The 20,183-nt window shown below is 47.0% G+C and overlaps 1 protein-coding gene across 1 annotated transcript; it reads left to right on the top strand.

The window, feature by feature from the left end:
- Positions 1-6,043: 6,043 nt before the first annotated feature.
- ODF1 (outer dense fiber of sperm tails 1) lies at positions 6,044-14,962 on the top strand. The gene is made up of 2 exons (XM_047088976.1): positions 6,044-6,360; positions 14,512-14,962. The coding sequence occupies exons 1-2, from the start codon at positions 6,044-6,046 to the stop codon at positions 14,960-14,962; spliced, it is 768 nt and encodes a 255-aa protein (XP_046944932.1).
- The last annotated feature ends 5,221 nt before the right edge of the window (positions 14,963-20,183 follow it).

Below are 20,183 nucleotides of genomic sequence, written 5' to 3'. Positions count from 1 at the left end.
TGCAGATCCCTCATCTGTGAAACAGTGACAACAGCCACCCCAAAGGGTTGGCAGTGGGGACAGAATGCAGAAACACGTGACCAACACCTCGAATATTGCCTGGGATGCGTAGTTATCATTGCTGCTTAGAACCCTATCTTACAGAACAGCTAACAGAAAGAGCTGCTTTTTCCTTTTTTTGGGAGAGAGAGAGAGAGCTCAAATGACCAAGGGGCAGAGAGAGAGAGGGAGAGAGAGAGAATCCCATGAGGGACTGAGAGAGAGAGAGGGAGAGAGAAGTGGGGCTCACCCGAAGCAAGGTTGCCATTGACCTTTGGAAGTTTGCTAGAAGAACAAATAAATGGGATAATAAGTTAACAACGCATTAAAACAGGAGTCTCATCATTGGAGATTTGAAGGAGGACCTAGAAGTCATGGACTCCACAGCTAAGGAGGTTGACCCACACTGTCAGCCTCGATTTCTTAGTTCAAATTCCCTTAGTCCGTGTCCCCAAATGCTCAAGTCCTGGAAGAAAGAACCCGGCTGAGTAGCTATGGTTGGGGACCTCACTTGGTGCAGAAATTTACACCTAGGATGGGAAGCAGGTCACATCTTAGAAGGACTCTTACCAGGGTCTCCCCAGATGTTCCCCCTGATGGGTGGGAGTGGGCTTTAGCTCTTTTATTTTGAGAGCCAGAGAGCAAGCACAAGCAGGGGGCTAGGGGGGGCAGAGAAAGAGAGGGAGCGAGAGAGAATCCCAAGCAGGCTCCGTGCTGTCAACACAGAGCCGAATGCTGGGACTGAACCCACCAACCACGAGATCATGGCCTGAGCCGAAACCAAGAGTCAGACGCTTAACCAACTGAGCCACCCAGGCTCCCTGGGGTTCAGTTCTTTGAGAAGGGGACCAATAGGTAGGTAGAGGCCTCAAAAGCTCTATAATAAAGTTCCACAATGTGAGGCTGACTTAAATGCTTTAGGGAAAGTGTAGTTATTGTGACTTTGAAGCGCCAAGGTACTGAATAACTTCCAGAACTATAAGTAAAGCAGCGATTCTCAACATGTGATCCTAAGACCCTTTCGGGGGTGTGAAGTGTTCTTCCTTTTTCAACTACACATTTGTGCAAAGCCAGATTCTCTTTTCTACTTAACGCAAATGTACAGTGACAAAAGAGGACATATCACAACAAGCTGAAAGGCAGCAGGAGATATTTTAGCCATCCTCTATAAAGCCGAACATTGGAAAGATTTGTAAAAATGCAAAATATTGCCACCATTTTCATTTTTTTGTTGTTATGGAAAACAGAGCTCCCATAAAAACGCATTACTTGTATTAACATGTAATGGGTTTGCTATTACTATTTTTAAGTGATTACATAGTCTGTAATAATATGTACATATTGATGAATAAGACCCACCTAACCTCCTCCTTGGGCTTCCTGACCCTCAGCTCAGAGGGACCCTGGGTCTTGGCGTCTCTCCAGCTCTGGCATCGAGGGTCGTACCTTGTCCTGTCTTTGCTGGGTTTCTGCAGGGCGTTGAGAAAGAGTCAGGAATCTGAATATATTTCAGCTCCCAGGAGCTTTCCCTGCAAAGCCAAGTCAGACGAACATTAGGTCAAAAGAGGGATTTCCTTTTCATGTTCTTCGGTTAAAAGCAACCCCAGCTAGAGGCAGAAAAGCCACTGCCTTGTGGAGAACCATGGCGGAAACAGGTGGCATCTCCTTTGTGGGAATTATTTGTTCTGCATGCATCTTCCTTGGCATGAGTTGACAGAGAAAGTTCTTGCTTCTTTACAAAGTAAGCCCTCCATGCTGCGTGAGGGAAGGAATTCTTGGTAAGAGGTGTTCTTTTGGGAGAGAGGGGAAACTTGTTTCCTGAGGAAACAAGTCCTCCTGAGGACTGCATCCGCGTCCCTGAGGAGGCACTCAGGAAGCCGTCACACCCATGGCAGGGTGACTGTCGGTGGGACCCAGGGCGAAGCAGTTTAGCAAAGCACATTACTCTGTTTGAAGGACAAAATGTGCAGCAATCAAGCTACAGGCGTATGGCTAATGACAGAAGCAGGAATCCTCCAAATCCTAATGTTCAAATGGAATTTCTCTTTCATCTTTAAGGTGAAGAGAGAAGAGAAATTGTCTTAAGGGTCACTGGTCTTTGAAGACACAGAGACTGGAAGCCGGCCGCCTGGGTGGAACCCTAGCTTTGCCACTTGGGGGTGAACTCTGTGCCTCAGTCTCATCTGCAAAATGGGGGTAGTCTCTACTTCATAGCGTTATCGTGAGGATTAGCCTGACACAGACAGACTCACGTACTCATTAAATGTAAACTATCATTACTGTTCAAGTAAGCATCTGTTAGGAGTTAGGCACTTACGTGGTGGTAGATGGAGAATAAACATTCTCGACCCCCTCAAACTAATCAGGACACTGTCTGCGGTAGAAGCAAGCCCTTCTGTGTCTGGCAGGCATCCAAGGAAATGGCCTCTTCCGTGTGAATGATTCCAGCGTGAAGTTCAAGGAAATGTTTTGGTCTCTGTCGTCATCAAGAACAATCCAGATTGGAGCTAACCATTTGTCTTGCAGAATTCAAGGGGAGGGGGAGGAGAAGGGAGCTGTGGGTACATGAGAGGGTGGGGGAAAGAGGAGTCAGAGCCTACCGCTGTCACAGACAACTCAGCGCTCAGGATGAGGCTCCGTAGTAGCCTTTAAAGCAGAAACACAGGACTGCACCTTGCTGAGGCCAGCGTACTGTGGATGGGCCACCACAGACACTTTGTATTCCGACCTTCTTCTCCAGCCTGCATCCCCTGGCCCAGTTTTGACATTAAAGGCCCACATCCAGGAAACTATTCAGTCCCAGGCAAAGCAGGGTGGTGATCACGAATACCATATCCACTCCTCAAATCTTAACGAGGAAGTTTACTCATGTATATACGCAGCCTATAAAAGTCCCATGGTCCAGGTTCTCTCTGGACATGAGCCAGGGTAGATGGGAGCCTCCACAGGCATACTGCTATGTGGGAAAGGGCCCCCACCTCCATGTTAGAGCCCATGGAAGCTCCCTGTGCTTGTGTTTCAGGAGACTGACTGTAGATCACTTCTGTGGGTTTCTGTAGAATCTGGTGAGTTTCTACTCCTTCTGACCTGAATAGATCCCGTTTCCATCTGATCTTTAAAGGAGCCGTTAACCTTTGCTAAGTCACTTGAAATGATGTCAAAAATATGCTTTATGATGAAGAGTAAAATCACTGGCAGAATAGGATCACAGGAGAACCCTAGCTAAAATAAAGCTGTAACCAGCTTCATAATGTGCCATGTATATTCAGGTGTGTGTACTTAAATTCCTGAACCTGTGTATTTAAGAATCAAAAACCAAAAGCTTGCTTGTTCTAACCTTTGCTGACATTTGCTAAGGGATAGAATTCATCATGATATAAGAGTTCAGAAGTCTATCACTTGGAGCTAGAGAAAGCTCTATAATTCCTGCAGTGAGCCTTCAGGAAAAAAGTGGGCCATATTCCCATTAACAGAGTTCACTCTTCGGAATTGGGTGGAATCACTCTTGAAAGACTTTAGCATTTGTCCAAAGAGGAGGATGATTCATTTTTGCTTTGACATATCCCATGTGAGTCAGGGGCCAGCCTCCCATTCTAATACCTCCAGGGAAACTTATTTTCTTTACTAAGACATCTCATCTGCACAGAGAGGGGCCCCCTGGCTCATAGCTGGAGAACACTGGGGAATACTGGGGAATACTAGGCTTGGTCTAGTCATACACAAGGGACTTCAGTGTAGGAGGCTCTCACCTCTCTATGAGTCATCATGAACTCCATCACTTCCTCCATTTCTTGTTATTGTTCCTTGAGTGATTCTACCTGAGCCCTCTTCTTTTCTCAATCTATTTCTTCTCCTGAATGATCTTGGCCACTCCAGGATTCCAACTGTGTATGGAATTGTGACTCCTGAATTTCTATCTCTGGCCAAGCTTTCTTTGGAGTTTCAGACCCACTTATCTGCAGGCTATTCCACATTGCCACCTTAAAGTTGTCAGTACCTCGTATTCAGCATATCCCCCCAACTTACTTTTCTTCCTCAGTCAATGGCAACGATCCTGCCAAGCTAGAAACCTAGCAATCATTACGGATTCCTCCCTCACTCCGTCCTCATTCTGTTCACGAAGTTCTGTTTAATTCACTCATTTGTTCACTTAGTAAGTCTTGAGCCCTAGGCATTGCATTAGGTATCTAATGGTGAGCAAAAGTAGACGAGGTCCCTGCCTTCATAGAGCTCACAGTCTAGTCGGGGAAACAGAGAAACGATGTTATGAAAGGAGTACGCAGAGTTATAAGTGCTTAGTTGGGGGACCGGGAGGGCTTCTCTGAGGAAGGGACCTTTAAGAAGAGATTTAAAGAATGCCTCAGGAGTTAACTAGATCAAGGGCATGGGGTGGGGAGTTTAATTTCTAAGCAGAGAGAACAGTGTATGCACAAGTCCTGAATGAGGTGGAATGAGTGAGACTTTGAGAAAGGCCATTGTGGCCAAAGCATAATGAATTACAGGAATAATGATGGGGGCGGAGATGGGGAGGTAGGCAAAGGCCCTATTATTCAGCATCTTATAAGGATTTTGGCCCTTGCTCTAGGAGGACAGAAAAGGGTGGGTGGGATTGGGGCGGATGACAGATTTACACATGAAAATCACTCTGGCTGCCATGTGGAGAGTATATTGGATGCGCCTGAGTGGATGGGAGGGGAAGGTGACCCCACTGGGTTCCTTCTTGCCATCCTACAGCCATGATCCCCAGTCCAGACTTCGGCAGTCTTTGCTTTCCATCAGCAGTCACCTCTGCTGTTGTCCCCTTACAATGCTGGGGACTCTATGCAGCTATCAGACTTTCCTTTCAATTTCTCTCAACAGAAAAGAAAATTAGTCATTCTTCATTGTGCTCAGTGTTCAAACTCCTTAGCCGGCCCACAAGTCCCTTCAAACCTGGCTCTCACCTCCTTCTCTGGTTGCCACATCCAACCGCTTGTCCTCAAGTACCCTACGTCTTAAAAGGGGGATTTAAGAGCTGGAGAGCGGGTTGAGGGGAATGGCCCAGAGGAGTAAAAGTACCTGAACCAAGGCTGAGGCTGAGCCCAAGGTCCAGCATATTGATCCAGCTGAGAGCACAGGAAACTGGCCCCAATGAGGGTTTCAGGCAGTTGACTTCAAGCAACTTCAGGCAGTTGGCTACAAGAGTATCAAGGGTCAACACTTGGGAATCCCTTGGGGACAAGGCATCTAGAGGCTTGGACACAGACCGAGGTGAAGTTGCTGGGAGGTGGTGACAGACAGGAGCCTGAGCACTAGGAGATGGGAGCTTAAGAGCAGGACCCCAGGCACTGGAGAACTGAGGTTCTGAGACAGCAAGGATACCAGATAGCAAAGAATGGGCAGGACTCAGAGACTTGGGGCTAAGAAGGTCAAGGACAAAGGCTGACCTGAGATGACTTGGTAAGAAGAACCGCAGGAAAGCTCAGTGAAGAAAGCAAGCTTTTTACATGTAGAAATGTAGGGGTCAGAACAAATCCTAGAGTAGAAGGGGCAAGGCTAGATGTCAAGTCAAGGCTGGAGCTGGAAGGGCATAGAGAAAGGAGCCAGGCAGCTCCTTCCATCACCCACACCAAGACCTTTGCAGCCGTAGCCAGGCCTAAGGACAGACACAAGCCAAGGACATTGACGGTTACCCCCATGAACCCCAAAGGGCCATGACTGCTTGTGGGGACCCATCCAACTTCAAGGTAAATGAAATCTCAACATTAGGATGGTTCTGCGAGTAGCTGTGTAACTCTAAGGAGGGCCTCTGGAGACCGTGACTGTGTGCAGTTCACATGGTAACCAGAAGACTATGACACACTTTGGAGGGTGGTGAGGTCATAGAACACAAGCTTTAAAGTAAGTGAATCATGTGGGCCTCATTTATTTTTAAAAGAAACTTCTGAGAAGAGCTTAGAACAATTTTTTCCCCCCTGAGTGCCATTTCCCAAAGGTACTCACAAAACAATAAGGTGTGACTGTAATGGCTGCACTGAGTTGTCTTTTGGACAGTGTTAGAAGGGACATAAAGAAGGTGGACCGAGAACTAAGGCAGTTGAGATGCATCGACGAATGCACGCGATGCCTCTGCGACTTGTACATGCACCCATACTGCTGCTGCGACCTGCACCCCTACCCGTACTGCCTGTGCTACTCGAAGCGAGCGCGCTCCTGTGGCCTGTGCGACCTCTATCCGTGTTGCCTGTGTGACGTCAAGCTTTACTGCCTGCGACCATCTCTCAGAAGTTTGGAGAGGAAAGCCATTAGAGCCATAGAAGATGAAAAGAGAGAGCTTGCCAAGTAAAAGCACGTTTTAAGATTTTTCATAGCCGGTGTATTAACCTTCTGAGCTGAAATGGGGGAGGGGATGCCACAGCTGGTACTCGGACAAAGACGAAAAGGGCTCAAGATAATAACTCTGGTGATTTAGCAAAGATTTAAGAACAGAACAGTAAATGGGTCCAGGACAGGAACCGTAAGATTCTCAAAAGACAACGGAATGATGTCGATTGCCAAGGTTGTGTTGGTTTATGGTAGGAGTGCCGACGTGATAAATAATGCGGCTTTAATGAGGGAAAGAAATAGGAGGTGTCATTAAAAAGCTATTGGAAGGAGCAAACTAAACATTTTTTCTGGTTATGAGTAAAGTGATTTGAGTAGATTTGGGCTTACAGAAATGACTACAGGAGAAGCAATAACAATTGATCAAATCCTTAATGTTCGCCAGAGGCTCTAAGAGCAGGGGAGAAAATTGAACAACAGAGGCGTTCCCTCGGTTTTGTAGGAGAACCCTTCTCCCATGCCCCAACCCCAGGCCCACTTAAAACCCATCTGGAGCTGGGCCTGTTACCTCGGCGCCCTCTCCGGCAGTAGCAAAAGTTGTGCTGCTGAACTACAGACCTGAGAGTCGCAGCTTTCAGAACAGAGTCGAGAGGGTTTTAATTGAATTGGGTAATGTTTAAAGCCACTTTTTACAATTTTGTTTGATTGCATTTCCTTTTATGGCCTGGAGAAGGTTTTCTAACTTTCCGCTACATGCCATCCGGTCTGGTACAACTGACGAAAACAATTGTTGGAAGTACTGTCCTCTGGTTAAATAAATTATGGTACGTCTATACACTAGGATGCTAAGTAGATGTAAAGCAGGCTGATGAAGTATTTTATGTGTTGATGTATTACATGAAAAAGGCAAGAAAAACTACTTAATATGCTACTACTTTTAAAAAGATGGGCACAAATGGATGACAGATTTTTTGATTGAAATATACTTGACAAGTAACATTGTGCAAATTTATAGCATGTTTGATACATTTCTATATTCTAATGATTGCCATTGTAGTGACAATTAGCACCTCTCCCGTGTTCCATAATTATCATTTCCTTTCAGTGGTTGGAATATTTACATTCTAGTCTCTTAGCAAGTTTGATGATTATAATGCAACATTGTTGTCTGTATTTACTATACTGTGCACTAGATCTCTGAGACTTATTTACTACTCGTTGCAAGTTTCTATCCTTAAACAACATTGTTCCTATCCCAACAATCAATAGGTTTTGAGACTGACGTGCTGCCTTCTGTGCTAAGGAGGCAGGTGATAGATTAATAGATTAGATAGATAGGTAGGTGGATGGATAGATGGATGGACAGATGGAGAGATAGAGTCTGAGACAGAGACAGATACTTGATAACAGTGACCAGGATGTTCCAGAAGAAAGGACAATAGGGCAACTATTGTCCAAGTCATCAGTCACCAAGATCAGGAGTGGACCTCTGACAATAGTCTGGGATGGGGCTATTGCGTTTAGACAAATCTACACTCAATTTGAAACAGTTTTGTTTTTTTTTTTTAAGATTTTATTTTAGGGGCACCTGGGTGGCTCGGTCGGTTAAGCGTCTGACTTCGGCTCGGGTCATGATCTCACGGTCTGTGAGTTCGAGCCCTGCGTCGGGCTCTGTGCTGACAGCTCAGAGCCTGGAGCCTGCTTCAGATTCTGTGTCTCCCTCTCTCTCTGCTCCTCCCCTGTTCACGCTCTGTCTCTCTCTGTCTCAAAAATAAATAAACGTTAAAAAAAAAATTAAAAAAAAAAGATTTTATTTTAATGTTTATTTATTTTGAGAGAGAGAGAGAGAGAAAGAGAGAGCAGGGGAGGGGCAGAGAGAGAGAGAGGGAGTGAGAGAGAGAAATAACCCAAAGCAGGCTCCACACTGCCAGCGTAGAGCCCAACTCAGGGCTCGAACACACGAACTGTGAGATCATGACCTGTGCTGAAATCAGGAGTTGGATGCTTAACCAACTGAGCCACCTCTGTGCCCCTGAAATAGTTTTTATTTTTACGGCTCAGAGTATCAAGTTATATAAGTTTTGCACACTGGGAGTTAGGAATTCCTTCTTTAACTGGTCTACATGAAGGGTTACTTGTGAGCAGGCCTGTATCTACTGCCTTTGTGCCTCTGAATCCTTGAATACCCTTGATCCAAGTTCTTCCAGCCTTTGTCTCCTGACTGGCCCTCCTCCCCAGACTCTTCAGATAAGGGTGCCTCTCTGTGGTCCACCCCCTGGGTGCCCTCCACCAGCTCTAGGAGCCCCTACTTCTTGGCATGCAATAGACACAACCTCAAACTTACTTCTCGGCAGTGTGGTTTATATAAGAGATGATGCTTTCTATGCGTTGTGATACTTTTCCTGACAATGTCTGGATTTTGCTGACTTTTTTCCTGTGCCTGAGGCAGTATGTGAAGCTGGTGATGTCTTTACATTAATTCCCTGGTCTCTGAACTGATAACGCTGAGTCCTTTCTGGAAATGACCTCAGTCTTGCCTGCTGTGTCTCCTCCCAGCCACTTTCCTCCCATTCATACCACCTTGTGAAACCCTCCTATGCTCTATTTCTGATAGCTTGACATTTCACTATCCAGAAAGGCTTTGTGTTGTTACCTGCAAACCTAAATATTCAATTTTCCTGACCATGGATGAAAATGTTAAAGCCTGATCCAGCCCCAATCCCAGAGGACTCCTACTATTAATATTTTTTTCTTCCAGTGAAATGCCTCTTTTTCCTTATTTCTCAGCTAGCTCCCAATCCATGACTAAGTAGATCCAGAAATATCATGTTGATTCACTTTTTTTAAACAATCTTTGCTGTGAAAACTTGCCCAAGGCTTTGTGGGTTTAGAAGTCATATTCACATGATCTTCTATCCCTTTAAAGAACGCTAACAGTTTGGTTAGGTATGACATGCCCTTTCTGACGCCAGGCTGCATTGTCCTGAAGGTTCTTTGTCCAACAGGAAAGATTCCCCGGTCTATAGCTGCCATTACCCCATTGGAATTGTCTTTCTGTCTGAGAGTCAACCTGCTCTTTTAACAACGGTTAAGAAGGCTCATTTCTCCCATAAGTTTCCTGAGCATTCCCGCGTGTATGTTAGTTGATTGATGAGTGTGTGTTGTACGTGTGTGTTTTTAGACCAGGTATAGAAGGTCCAATCCATTTCCATTGTTTACCTAGCACCTTGGCAGTATCTTCCTTAGTAGAAACTCAAGTAAGTACTTCCATTTTTTTTTCACCTTCTTTGATATTCTCTTTTCCTCCCCCAACTACCCTTTGCACCGCAAGCACTAGCAATTTCCCTGACTCTTCCTTCCTCTTCTGGATTTAGAGGGACTACGGTGACTGAATCTGGTTCCCTTTGTAAGAAGCCATGCCACTAGCCTGTCTTAAGTTTGTGCCCGATTCACTACCACACTTCGTGGGCTTCCCTTTCCTCTATACCGAAGGGGCACAGACGAATGCACACCAGCCCTTCCTCAACCCTGCCCTTAGGGGTTGACCATCTAATGGACGGAGCCCCCTTCTCAGCTCCGACGCCCGGTGCCTTGCAGACAAATGCTGGATTTGCAGCTGAGCTGGAGGGGCTCATTGGGCTCAGGCTCGCACCCTTTGCTGCTTAAAACCCAGAAACTCAGCCTGATTTCCTCCACTCACCCAACTATCTGTGATGGGTCTCAATCTCTCTTGAAAGTCCCCACATGAGGGGCACCATCTTCTGCAAACTTCAAAAACTGGCCCTCTCATTTCATTCCTTGTTTACCCCTTCCTGTTCTAAGACCAAGGTTTTCACCGACTCGCTCTTATTTGGTGAGGCTAATGATAGCCTCTTGGTGAGTGCTTTGTGGGCCCAGCTGTACCTCAGGGAACTCTTTCTACCTCCCCATGCTCTGACCCATAGGCCAGGGCAGAGCAGTCTCTCCCTCAGAGTCCCTGCAGAGGGGGAAGAGAGTGTGGCCCCTTGTTACCCCTCCCCATAATTCCTTCATACCCACAGGTCTCCGAGCCCAGTCACCCCAGGGGGTAGGGGCAGGAATGGCTGTCCATCTAGGCCAAAGGCATGTCTATTATCTGGTTTCACCTTATTGGTTAATGACACAGGACTTGAGGCTGGGTCACTTAAAGCCTCAGGTTTCAGGGAAGTCTGAGGAAGGTGGAGCCCGGTCCAGCCTGATAAAGACACTTACCCTTTATGGAGCGAAAATTATGTGCCGCCTTTCATCTTCACCTGATCCTTGCGACGTCTTGGCTGTTTTAGAGATGATGAAACAGATTCAGGAGCAGTGTTCTTGACCACTAGGAGCTGGGAAAGCCAGATTTGCCTGAGTCTGGGATTCCTGTGCTTAACCAGCCCGTCAGTGGTTCTCAAAGAATGGGCTCGGGACCAGCATCAGGTGGAACTGCTTAGAAATGTGAATTCTTGGCTCCTCCCTCAAGCCGCTGAGTTGGAAACTCTGGGGGTGGGGACCAGCACCTGTGTTCTAACAAGCACTGCTGGGGCCTCTGATGCCCCTGTATTTGCTACCCTGCCTCCGCGGAGTGACACTGTTCTTCAATATCATCCAAAAGTCAGAAGAGAGACAAGGCAGGAAAGGCGAAGAGACAGAAGGAAGAAGAGAAAGGGAAAGATGAGTTGGAAAGGAGGAATAGAGTTTGGTGGGTCTTTGGAAGGGGTCTAAACTTAGGAGAAAAAGCACAGTACTCCAAGGCCTACCTCCCTTTGGTCCTGGGTGGAGATAGGCCTCTTTTTGACACCTTCATTATTTCATTCAGCACCAGGCTGAAGCTCACTTATGGCTTTGTGAAAATGGCTGACCGTACAGCTCACCGTTGCTGAGGACAGCATGTTGCACATTCGGGAGATTGGTGATGATACACTCAGGTGAACTGCAGCTCGAGTAGGGAGAAGACGCGTATTCCCGAGTGGCAGTCATGGACCCCATCTGTCCATTCGCTTTCCCTCAGCTTCCCTGAGAGGATTCTGCAACGAGCCAGGGGGCTGATTTCCCTATGTTTGCTGTGGCCAAGCTCCAGCCTCACAATAACAATTATAGGAGGCAACCTCCCCCCGCCCCCACCACCTTTGCCCAGAACACTACAGAGCCATGGAAAATCCCTTATGGGGTGATAGGTACCTGGCCAGACAGGAGTCAGTTAAATCTGACAAGTAAAATGTGGCTCCTGCAATTTCTCCTAAAGCCACCCCACCCCACAGATAAGCCCCAAGAAGCCAAAGGAAGGAGACACCTCCCTTGGCCTAGAATTTTTAGGCAATTTCCCAAAGACTCAGATTTATGAGACCTCTGTGCAGCTGCCGCAGGGGCAAAGGGGCCAGAGTGACCCGGCCAGAGAAAGAGGGGGAATCTGAACAACAACAACAACAACAACAACAACATGCAATTGCACTCCAAGACTTCAGATTGATGACAGGAGGAGAAGGATCTGGAAGCCCACTTTGGCTTGTAGAACTGGCTCCCAGATCCATATCTGGGAGGGCAGGAGGCCTTCAGCAGAATCAGTTTAGCAGTAGTGAGGGGTCCTGGCACCCCTGCCTGGGATCCTTGGTCCTGTTTTGTGAGGACCTTTGTGGTCCTTCGTGCCAGGGTTTGAGGTTTCTCATTCCACGTCCACACCATGGGAGGTTCCGGAGAGATCCAGGGGCACCCATTCTGCTCTCTGTTTCACTCTTGCCTTTGCTGTTCAGGCCTCCCGGTCCTGGCCCATCCAGAGAGGGCGAGGGACATCTCTGTGAGCTCCTCTCTGCCCATCCAGGGAAAGTAGAGTGCGTTTTCTCCTGTTTTGTTTTTTCCACAGATAAAGACCTTTTTTTTTTTTTTTTTTTTTTTTTTAAGTCCAGTTCTCTTGCTTTCTCCTTAGTATGGCCCGTGGGTACCCTGGCACACCCAGGGCATGAAAGACATCTGTACCCCATGCTCCCCAGGTTCCTTGGGGCCGGAGGCGGAAATGCAGCTCAGTGACCCTCACAGTCCTCTGGGTGCCTTGCACAAGTTGTTTCTGTTGGCCTTGGTGTCTTCCAGGACAGCAGTCCATTGCGTCATTTTGCAAATTAGCCTCTAAGAGCCTTGCTTCGGAACCTTTGGTACAAGGGCTCACGCTTGTTAAGCCAACCATGTGAAAAATACAGATTCAGATCAGTACGTAGAGCATGACTTCATAAGAACACACACAAGAATCTACATATGTATGTAGAAATACACACACACACAGAGGAAAATCGAGCACCAAAATGTGAGATGCTCTGTACGATTACGGGTATTTTGCGACCTATTCCTTTTTTTTTTTGCTTATCTGTATATTTTCTAAGTTTTCTACAATGAACTCATATAACTTCCTTAACAAAAAGCAGGGTACAAACAAAATTCAGCCTAAAAGGCAAGAACTAAAAAGGTCTCTCAAACCAATCATCCAACTGCAAAGTTCAGACTTGGCAAACTGGAAAAAGTTCTAGAAATCACGTGCTCCAAAACCTTCCTTTGGAGGCCAAGTGTTGCAAGATGTGCCAGGTGTCTCTTAGAACACGGAGTTTAAAAAAAAAAAATTTTTTTTTATGTTAAAGGATAAAAAGAAGACCATTTCAGAACATTAGGTTGTCTTTGGAAGGATCGCCAAGTAGAAAGAAAATGGACCCTAGGGAAAGCCAGAGCACATAAGGCTAATGCCGGGCTGCCCAACCTGTGTGCCAAGCACTACAATAAATCCTTTTCGTTCATTAACTGATTTAAACCTCCCAACAACCCTAGAAGTAGGTTACTACTCTTGTCCCAATTTGACAGATGAGGAAACTGAGGCACAGAGAATCGAAGTAATTTGTCCACGCGGCAGAACCAACGCTTGAACCTAAATGCTCTGGCTCCAGAGCCTGTGCCCCTAGGCACTTTGTGTTACTAGTTCTCGACACACCACGGGTGTTCAATTAGCCTGGGCTGCTGTTGTTATTTTGTTATTATGAAGGATTCACACAGGACTGTTGAGCGGCAACAAGGCAGCTCTATAGGGACCCCGGGGACCCGTGTTTGCCGCTCCAGGGGCCGCAGACAGTGGTATTTAACAGCTAGCCACGTGGGGGTGGGAGACAGGAGATAAAAAGCCCTCATTTGTAGAGTTTTCCCATTTCCATAGTATAAATACCCCATCACATGGATTTCAAGGGTCAACAGGAGGTCAGGGGGTAGGAGGGGGCCAGGGAGGTACACAATTAGCCCTTGCACGCTGATGGGACCCGGATCCGGTTCACGACCCCTCCAAGCTCACTGTTCCAGAGGGTGCCAGCCATCCAGCATTTGGAGCAGTCTCACAGTGGCAGGAAGAGACAGGCCCCGGTGGGCAGGGCAGAGTCAGGGCACTTTTGCCTTGTCATTTGTTGATGGAACTTTCAGGCTGGGTCTGTGTGACAGCCCAGGGTGGCTCCAATCTTGTGGGTAGCAGGGCTGGGTTCTGAGGCTGAAAGACATCTTTATAATGATTTTAAATGATATCTTATTAGTTGCATCCCCTTAAAAAAACTCTTAAGAGTCTACATATAATAGTAGTAATAATAACGATCACAGTAATAATTAAGCAAGATTTCTAACGCACTAAGCACAATCTTAAGCAACGCTCATCATTTCATCTAATCTTCCAAAAAACCTATGGTGTAGGTACTGTTATTATTTCCATTTTACAGATGAGGAAACTAAGCAAGTTTCCACAATTAATAAAAGGAGGATCTGGGATTTAAATGCAAGAGAAAGATCTGGAACTTCAAGCAACCATCTGTTGTTAACAGAGGTTTACCTGTGGCAGAATGCGATTTACACGGGTGGACTCTCAGCGTTTCCTTTATACACTTGGGGAAAAGTTTGACTTTTCAGAATGACTAGTGTTCCTTTTACTATTAAAAAAAAAAAAAAAAAAAAAGAGATCAGGCGCCTGGCTGGCTCAGGTGGTAGACTATGTGACCCTTGACATTTGATCTGAGTTCAAGCCCCAAGAGGGGCCCAGGGCTAACTTAAAAAAAAAAAAAATTATAATAATAATAATGAAAAACAGATCAAAATATTGCTTCTCAAGCTGTGTCTGAGATTTGAGCTTCTTCCTCTCACCCTCTCCTTTTTTCTAACTTCCAGATTGAGAAGAACAACAAATAGAATTCTGGCCTCCTCTTGCTGTAGCAGTAACATTTTAGGATCGGTAAACGTGTGCGGCTTTGAACCGGATCAAGTCAAAGTTCGGGTGAAGGACGGAAAGGTGTGCGTGTCGGCAGAGCGGGAGAACAGGTACGACTGCCTCGGGTCGAAAAAGTACAGCTACATGAACATCTGCAAAGAGTTCAGCCTGCCGCCCTGCGTGGACGAGAAAGACGTGACGTACTCCTACGGGCTCGGCAGTTGCGTCAAGATCGAGTCTCCCTGCTACCCCTGCACCTCTCCCTGCAACCCTTGCAACCCTTGCAACCCTTGCAACCCCTGCAGCCCCTGCAGCCCCTGCAGCCCCTGCAACCCCTGTGACCCCTGTGACCCTTGCAGCCCCTACTATCCCTGCGGGAGTCGCTTTTCCTGTAGGAAGATGCTTTTGTAAAGCGTAGGAACGCATGACTTAGTGAAAGGCACCTACTCCAGTCAGGCAGCTCTTCCAGTGTTTCTCTCCCCTCTTCCCGCGGCCCATGTTAGTTAAGTCGGTAGGAAACTGAATACATAACTGCAATCCACCCGCGCTGTGTGCAGGTCTCTTGGTTCAATCGCTGCGGGAACCCTGCCTGGTGGGTGGGCGTAGGACTGGCGGTGGGGCACGAGAGACGAGCTGGGGAGGTCTGCCCTCTCTGAGTCCTCCTCCGCACCAGCTACCGCCAAATCCTAGGAAGAGAGAGTTTCTGGGTGGGCATCCCCACACTGTTTTTCCAAAAGATCCAGTGAAATGGCCTAGCCCACAAACCAAACTGGGAAAGCAGACACGGAGACTCGGTAGGTAGAAGGCAAGCACTGTTAAAGCTGCCGCAGTGGGGAGCACCGCAGAGTGTGGCTCGGCCCGCGAAATGGGCCGGGGTTTTACTGGGGCAAAGATCGGAGTGCCAACGCGCGGGACTGAGGGGAAGCATGTCCACGGACCGAGGGTGGGGTGTCCCTAGGCAGCTTTCGTTTCTCTACATAACTGATTAGGGAGAACGGCCAGCTCGGGTTCAGGATGGTGTGCAACCTCCCTGTGATTGATTTCAACTATCTGCTCTTCTCAATCCCTGAAACTTCTTGTAGGCACAGAAGTTCAGTTCAAAGTTCATGAGTGGAGAAATACAGCTTTCCCAAAGTGCTAGCTAGCACAGAATGATAGCCTAATTCACCTGAATCGGATCCTCATGGACATGCCCATGAGCCATCCATGATTGCCAAGACAGAAATAAGTGCGAAGGAGGAAGGAGCCCTTGGGGAGGGATCAGAATGAGACACGGGCGGGTGGCAGAGCGGACTCCTGCAGGGAACACAACAAACACCCTCACGTGTGCACGGTGAGTCGTTCAATGGTCTCAGCTGTGGGTGGGTTGAACAGTGGTTCTCAGCCTTTGGCCGCACATGGGAATCACTTGGGGGAGCTTTAAAAATATGGATGCCAAACAGAGGAAGGAAGAAAAAGGAAGGAAGGAAGGAAGGAAGGAAGGAAGGAAGGAAGGAAGGAAGGAAGGAAGGAAGGAAGGAAGGAAGGAAGGAAGGAAGGAAGGAAGGGAGGGAGGGAGGGAGGGAGGGAGGGAGGGAGGGAGGGAGGGAAGGAAAGAAAGATTTAAAAAAAGAAAAAAGAGACCTTTTTTAAAAAAGAAAAAAAAAAGCTGATGCTTGGGTCCCATCTCCAGAGACTGTAAGGTAGTAGATTTAAGGTACAGCCTGAGCCTCAAGACTTTAGAAAGCCTCCCCAGGTAATTCAAACATGTAACTAAGGTTAAGAAACTCTGCATGGGATCTTAAAGCTCTCCCAGCCTTTTTTCTTTAAAAGCTTCCTTCAAGTGCAAGGTTAAAGAATATTGATGGTGATAGCAGACCTATTTTGCTTTCAATTGGGGGAAGTAATGGCCCTCTAATACAGGTGGTGAAGCAAAAACATTGAACATCTCAAAAACTGATTACCCAGGAACTAGGTATAAATAAGTATGTTTGTGTGGACCGAATCGTAGAGGTACACTTACAAGTGTCTTGCCATGATTTGATTTATAAATATTCTTGTTTCTCAGTCACAAATTTTTGAAAATGATTTTGAAAACATTTCACCCGTAGAGTCCATGGAATCCCCACACGGGTCCTAAACAAACAGGAATCCCTGTCCTCTGGAAGGCGCCACCCAGGGTGCTCTCGGCAGTGGTACGTTCCTTCATTTCCCCACTTACCTACGCACCCTCTGTTAGTCCAGCAGTTCATTCATTCATCCCACCTGCCAGCCAGACTTTATGATTTTATTTTATTTTTTTTCAACATTTATTTTTGGGACAGAGAGAGACAGAGCATGAACGGGGGAGGGGCAGAGAGAGAGGGAGACACAGAATCAGAAACAGGCTCCAGGCTCCGAGCCATCAGCCCAGAGCCTGACACGGGGCTCGAACTCACGGACCGCGAGATCGTGACCTGGCTGAAGTCGGACGCTTAACCGACTGCGCCACCCAGGCGCCCCCAGACTTTATGATTTTAAATGCCCGTACTGTGCTCTGCGGCAGGGATGGGGAGAAGAAAATACCCCTTTCACAAATGCCTCAAATTGAGTTCAAGGAGGGGTAGCGTGGAGGGATTGGGGAAGAAGTGCCAAAAAACTGAGTTTACAAGGGCTAGGAGAGGCCAGAGGGACCTTCCGGGTCTTGGGCATTTCCGTGGAATGCATTGTGGACATCAGTGCCTCTCGGGATGCTTCAGGGAAGCAGGAGGCCACCCCTCAGCCCACAGCCCGGCCTGTAGTGGGTTGGTAGCCCGACTCTGCTCACCCGCCCTCACGATGAAAGACTCTATATAAAGGCAAGTGTTTGTCTGGTGAGTACCTGCTATGAGCAAAGCACAGTGTCAGGAGATATCATCAATGAGTAGTTACCTGTCCGGGAGCTTCTCATAGCAAAGACAAGACCAACACCCGTGATCTAATTGTCATGACACCTGGCAGCGTGGAATCAAGAACTAAATTGTGCCGTGTAGGTGTTAAGTGCCTTCCGTTCAAGGGGAAGGGGTGGGGGAGGGTGAAGCCAGGCAGAGGAGGCAGAGCTTGGGTGTGGGTCTTGTCTGCATCCTTGAGGAAAGGCGTAAAGCAGGGTTCGTTCCGTGAACTAACCAGGCTCTGGAGAATGAGGAAAAAAGCAGAGACGAGCGAGGAGAAAGAGGGAACGTTTGCTGTTCTCAGAACTGTCTTTCACTGGTCAGACGGGCCGCTGGGGCTTACATAGCTCTGCTGCGGCCTTTGGTACACTTGCAGCTCAGAGTCTAACTGAAACACCGTCCTTCATCCACCAGGGTGGGAGATGGGAAAGGGGGAGACTCTGGAGTGAGCAGAGGTGAGACACTGGCCCAGGGGGTAACTGAAAGATGAGGGAGCCTCTGGGCTACTTCGCTGTCCAGCATGTTCTGGCGAACGGACGTACAAATTAATACACCACCTTCTAATACACGTGCTTGGTAAACATTGTAGAACTCGGGTTGGAGATGAAGATTGTTGCATTTCTTAGTGGACACCGAATACATTCTAGAGCTAGGGAGCTGTTTAATAGTATTCTCCTGAAAAAGCTTCTCAGGGACAGGATTGAGGGGAATCCATACCCCCTGGCTCCCATGTACTGAGCGTTCTCTTTTAAAACTTGTGTAGGAAAGGATTGTATAAAGTGACATTAAAGATCTTCAGCTGACTGTTCTTCAGTCATTGTAAAGTCAGCTTATTTACAAATTGTTCATGTCCCCAGAACTAATGGAACAGGCACACACACACAGGCCCCACAGGCACGCACACAACCCCGCTCTGTTGGAGTCACTTCCGCCCTTAGTAGAATGGGGACCACCAACCATTGGACCATCTGGAATCCCAACTTCTCTTCCCTGCACAAAAATTCCTTCTGTCTCTGTCTCCCTCTGTGTCTGTTTCTCTTTCTCTGTCTCCCTCTCTCCCATACAAACCTAGGAGTGTCACACGCTGGAAGAGGTTGGGACACTCCGATAAAGCCTTCCGGCTGAGGACATTATGCTGAAAGTTAAGGGAAAATTGATACCCGAGCCAGAAGAAACTGTGGGTTTGTAAGAAAAGTAAGGGAGGGAGGGTCTTGCTGGGTGACCTAGATGAAATCAAGCGAAGTTTGTAGGGTTGTGGGCATGTACCGTAGCATTCTCAACAGACTCTCGGAGGAGTTGCATGATTTGTGATCACGGGTAGAAGATGAACTCAGAAGTTGCCCTCAGGGAGCACCTGCTTTCCACGCTGACCCAGAAGCACTTCTTTCCAGTCTGGAGCTGTACAGGAAGTATTGGGGGCTGTTTCTAAAATTATAAAACAAAAACTAACTACATCACTGCTTAGGCCACTGGATCTTGATGAATGGCTAAAATTTGACAACTTTAAGTACTCTTCTCCTTAACCACTCCCAAGTTCTGGTACCACTTTTAGTCACCCAAAGGTCAATAAACCTGGCTTTGACAGGTGATGAGGCCCGTGATTCGAGGGCCTTGGGTGTGTTTCAGAGAACATGTCAGTAACGGAGGACTCCTAGAGCCAGGATGCAAGAAGAGATGTTGGAAATCCAGAATTCACTGTTCCTGAGGCAACTGGTCTACCAGTTAGAACCTTTTCCAGTAGGGTCATCTTTCTCTTTGCATAGTAGAGAGCTCCCCTACAGGCATGCACATAACCCTGCACAGCTGGAATAACTTCTTCCCTTAGTAGAACTGGGACCACCAAGCATTAGAGTATCTGGAATTACTAGCCTGGAAGGTTCTGGGGGAAGATACCCCTCCCCTTCAACTGAAATTTGAACTGTATAACTGTATTTTCACCCACTAAACTAAAGAAAATGATCTGAAAAGAGTTTTACCCTGGTTTGTCAATTTATTTTTTACACTCATAAATTCATAGGTAAGAAATTCAGACAGAGCATGGCAGGAATCTTCTGGAGGCTTCTTCACTCACTCTCTGGCACCTGGGATGGGATGACTGCAGGGTTGAGCTTAGCTGATGTGGTCACCTGGTCAGTGATTTCAGGTGAAAAATCTTAAACAGCGGTATACGAAATGTCATCATATGTGTAAACAATTGCTTTTATTGAAAGCAGTACAGCAATATTAAAACATAATATTCAACATTTAAAAATATTTTTACTCATGGAACATTTGAAATTAATACTGCATTAAAAGATTATAGGAATACAGTCACCATGCCTGTGAAAATAACTACTAGAGTCAAACACAAATAAGTTTTGTTCGCTAGTTTCTTTCCCATATGTTTGTGGTTATTAAAACCATTTAGATTGAAAATGGATCAAGGCTTACTGTTGTTTCTATAAATATAGTTTCTATAAATTATACAAATATAGTCTGTATCCCAGATTTTCCGGGACAGCCCGGTGACCGAGTCCTGGTTTGGGGATGGAATATTGTGGTCCAGGCGTATTGCCCGTGTGGGAGTCGGGGTCTGCTGACTGAGGTGTTAAGGGGCTGGGACAGGTTATTCAGATAACAGCAACGGAGTGAAAAGGCACAGTAGCAAAAAAGGTGTTTGAGCCAAACTGGCAGCCCTTGAAGAAGCTTTCAAAGGAGGCAGGAATGCCTGAGACCAGCATGTATCTGGGCAAAACAACTCGATG

The sequence above is a fragment of the Lynx rufus genome, unplaced genomic scaffold, assembly GCF_022079265.1.
Source record: "Lynx rufus isolate CCGP_SWC_20201006 ecotype Redwood Valley unplaced genomic scaffold, mLynRuf1.p SCAF_26, whole genome shotgun sequence".
Taxonomy (NCBI): Eukaryota; Metazoa; Chordata; class Mammalia; order Carnivora; family Felidae; genus Lynx; species Lynx rufus.
The sequence above is the reverse complement of the archived record's forward strand: the minus strand, read 5'-3'. Positions and strand labels throughout refer to the sequence as shown.

Coding starts and splice junctions, on each gene's coding strand:
- ODF1 (XM_047088976.1), top strand. CDS start 6,044: ATGGCTGCACTGAGTTGTCTTTTGGACAGTGTTAGAAGGGACATAAAG. Junction 6,361..14,511: donor GAAAAGAGAGAGCTTGCCAA/GTAAAAGCACGT, acceptor TCTAACTTCCAG/ATTGAGAAGAACAACAAATA.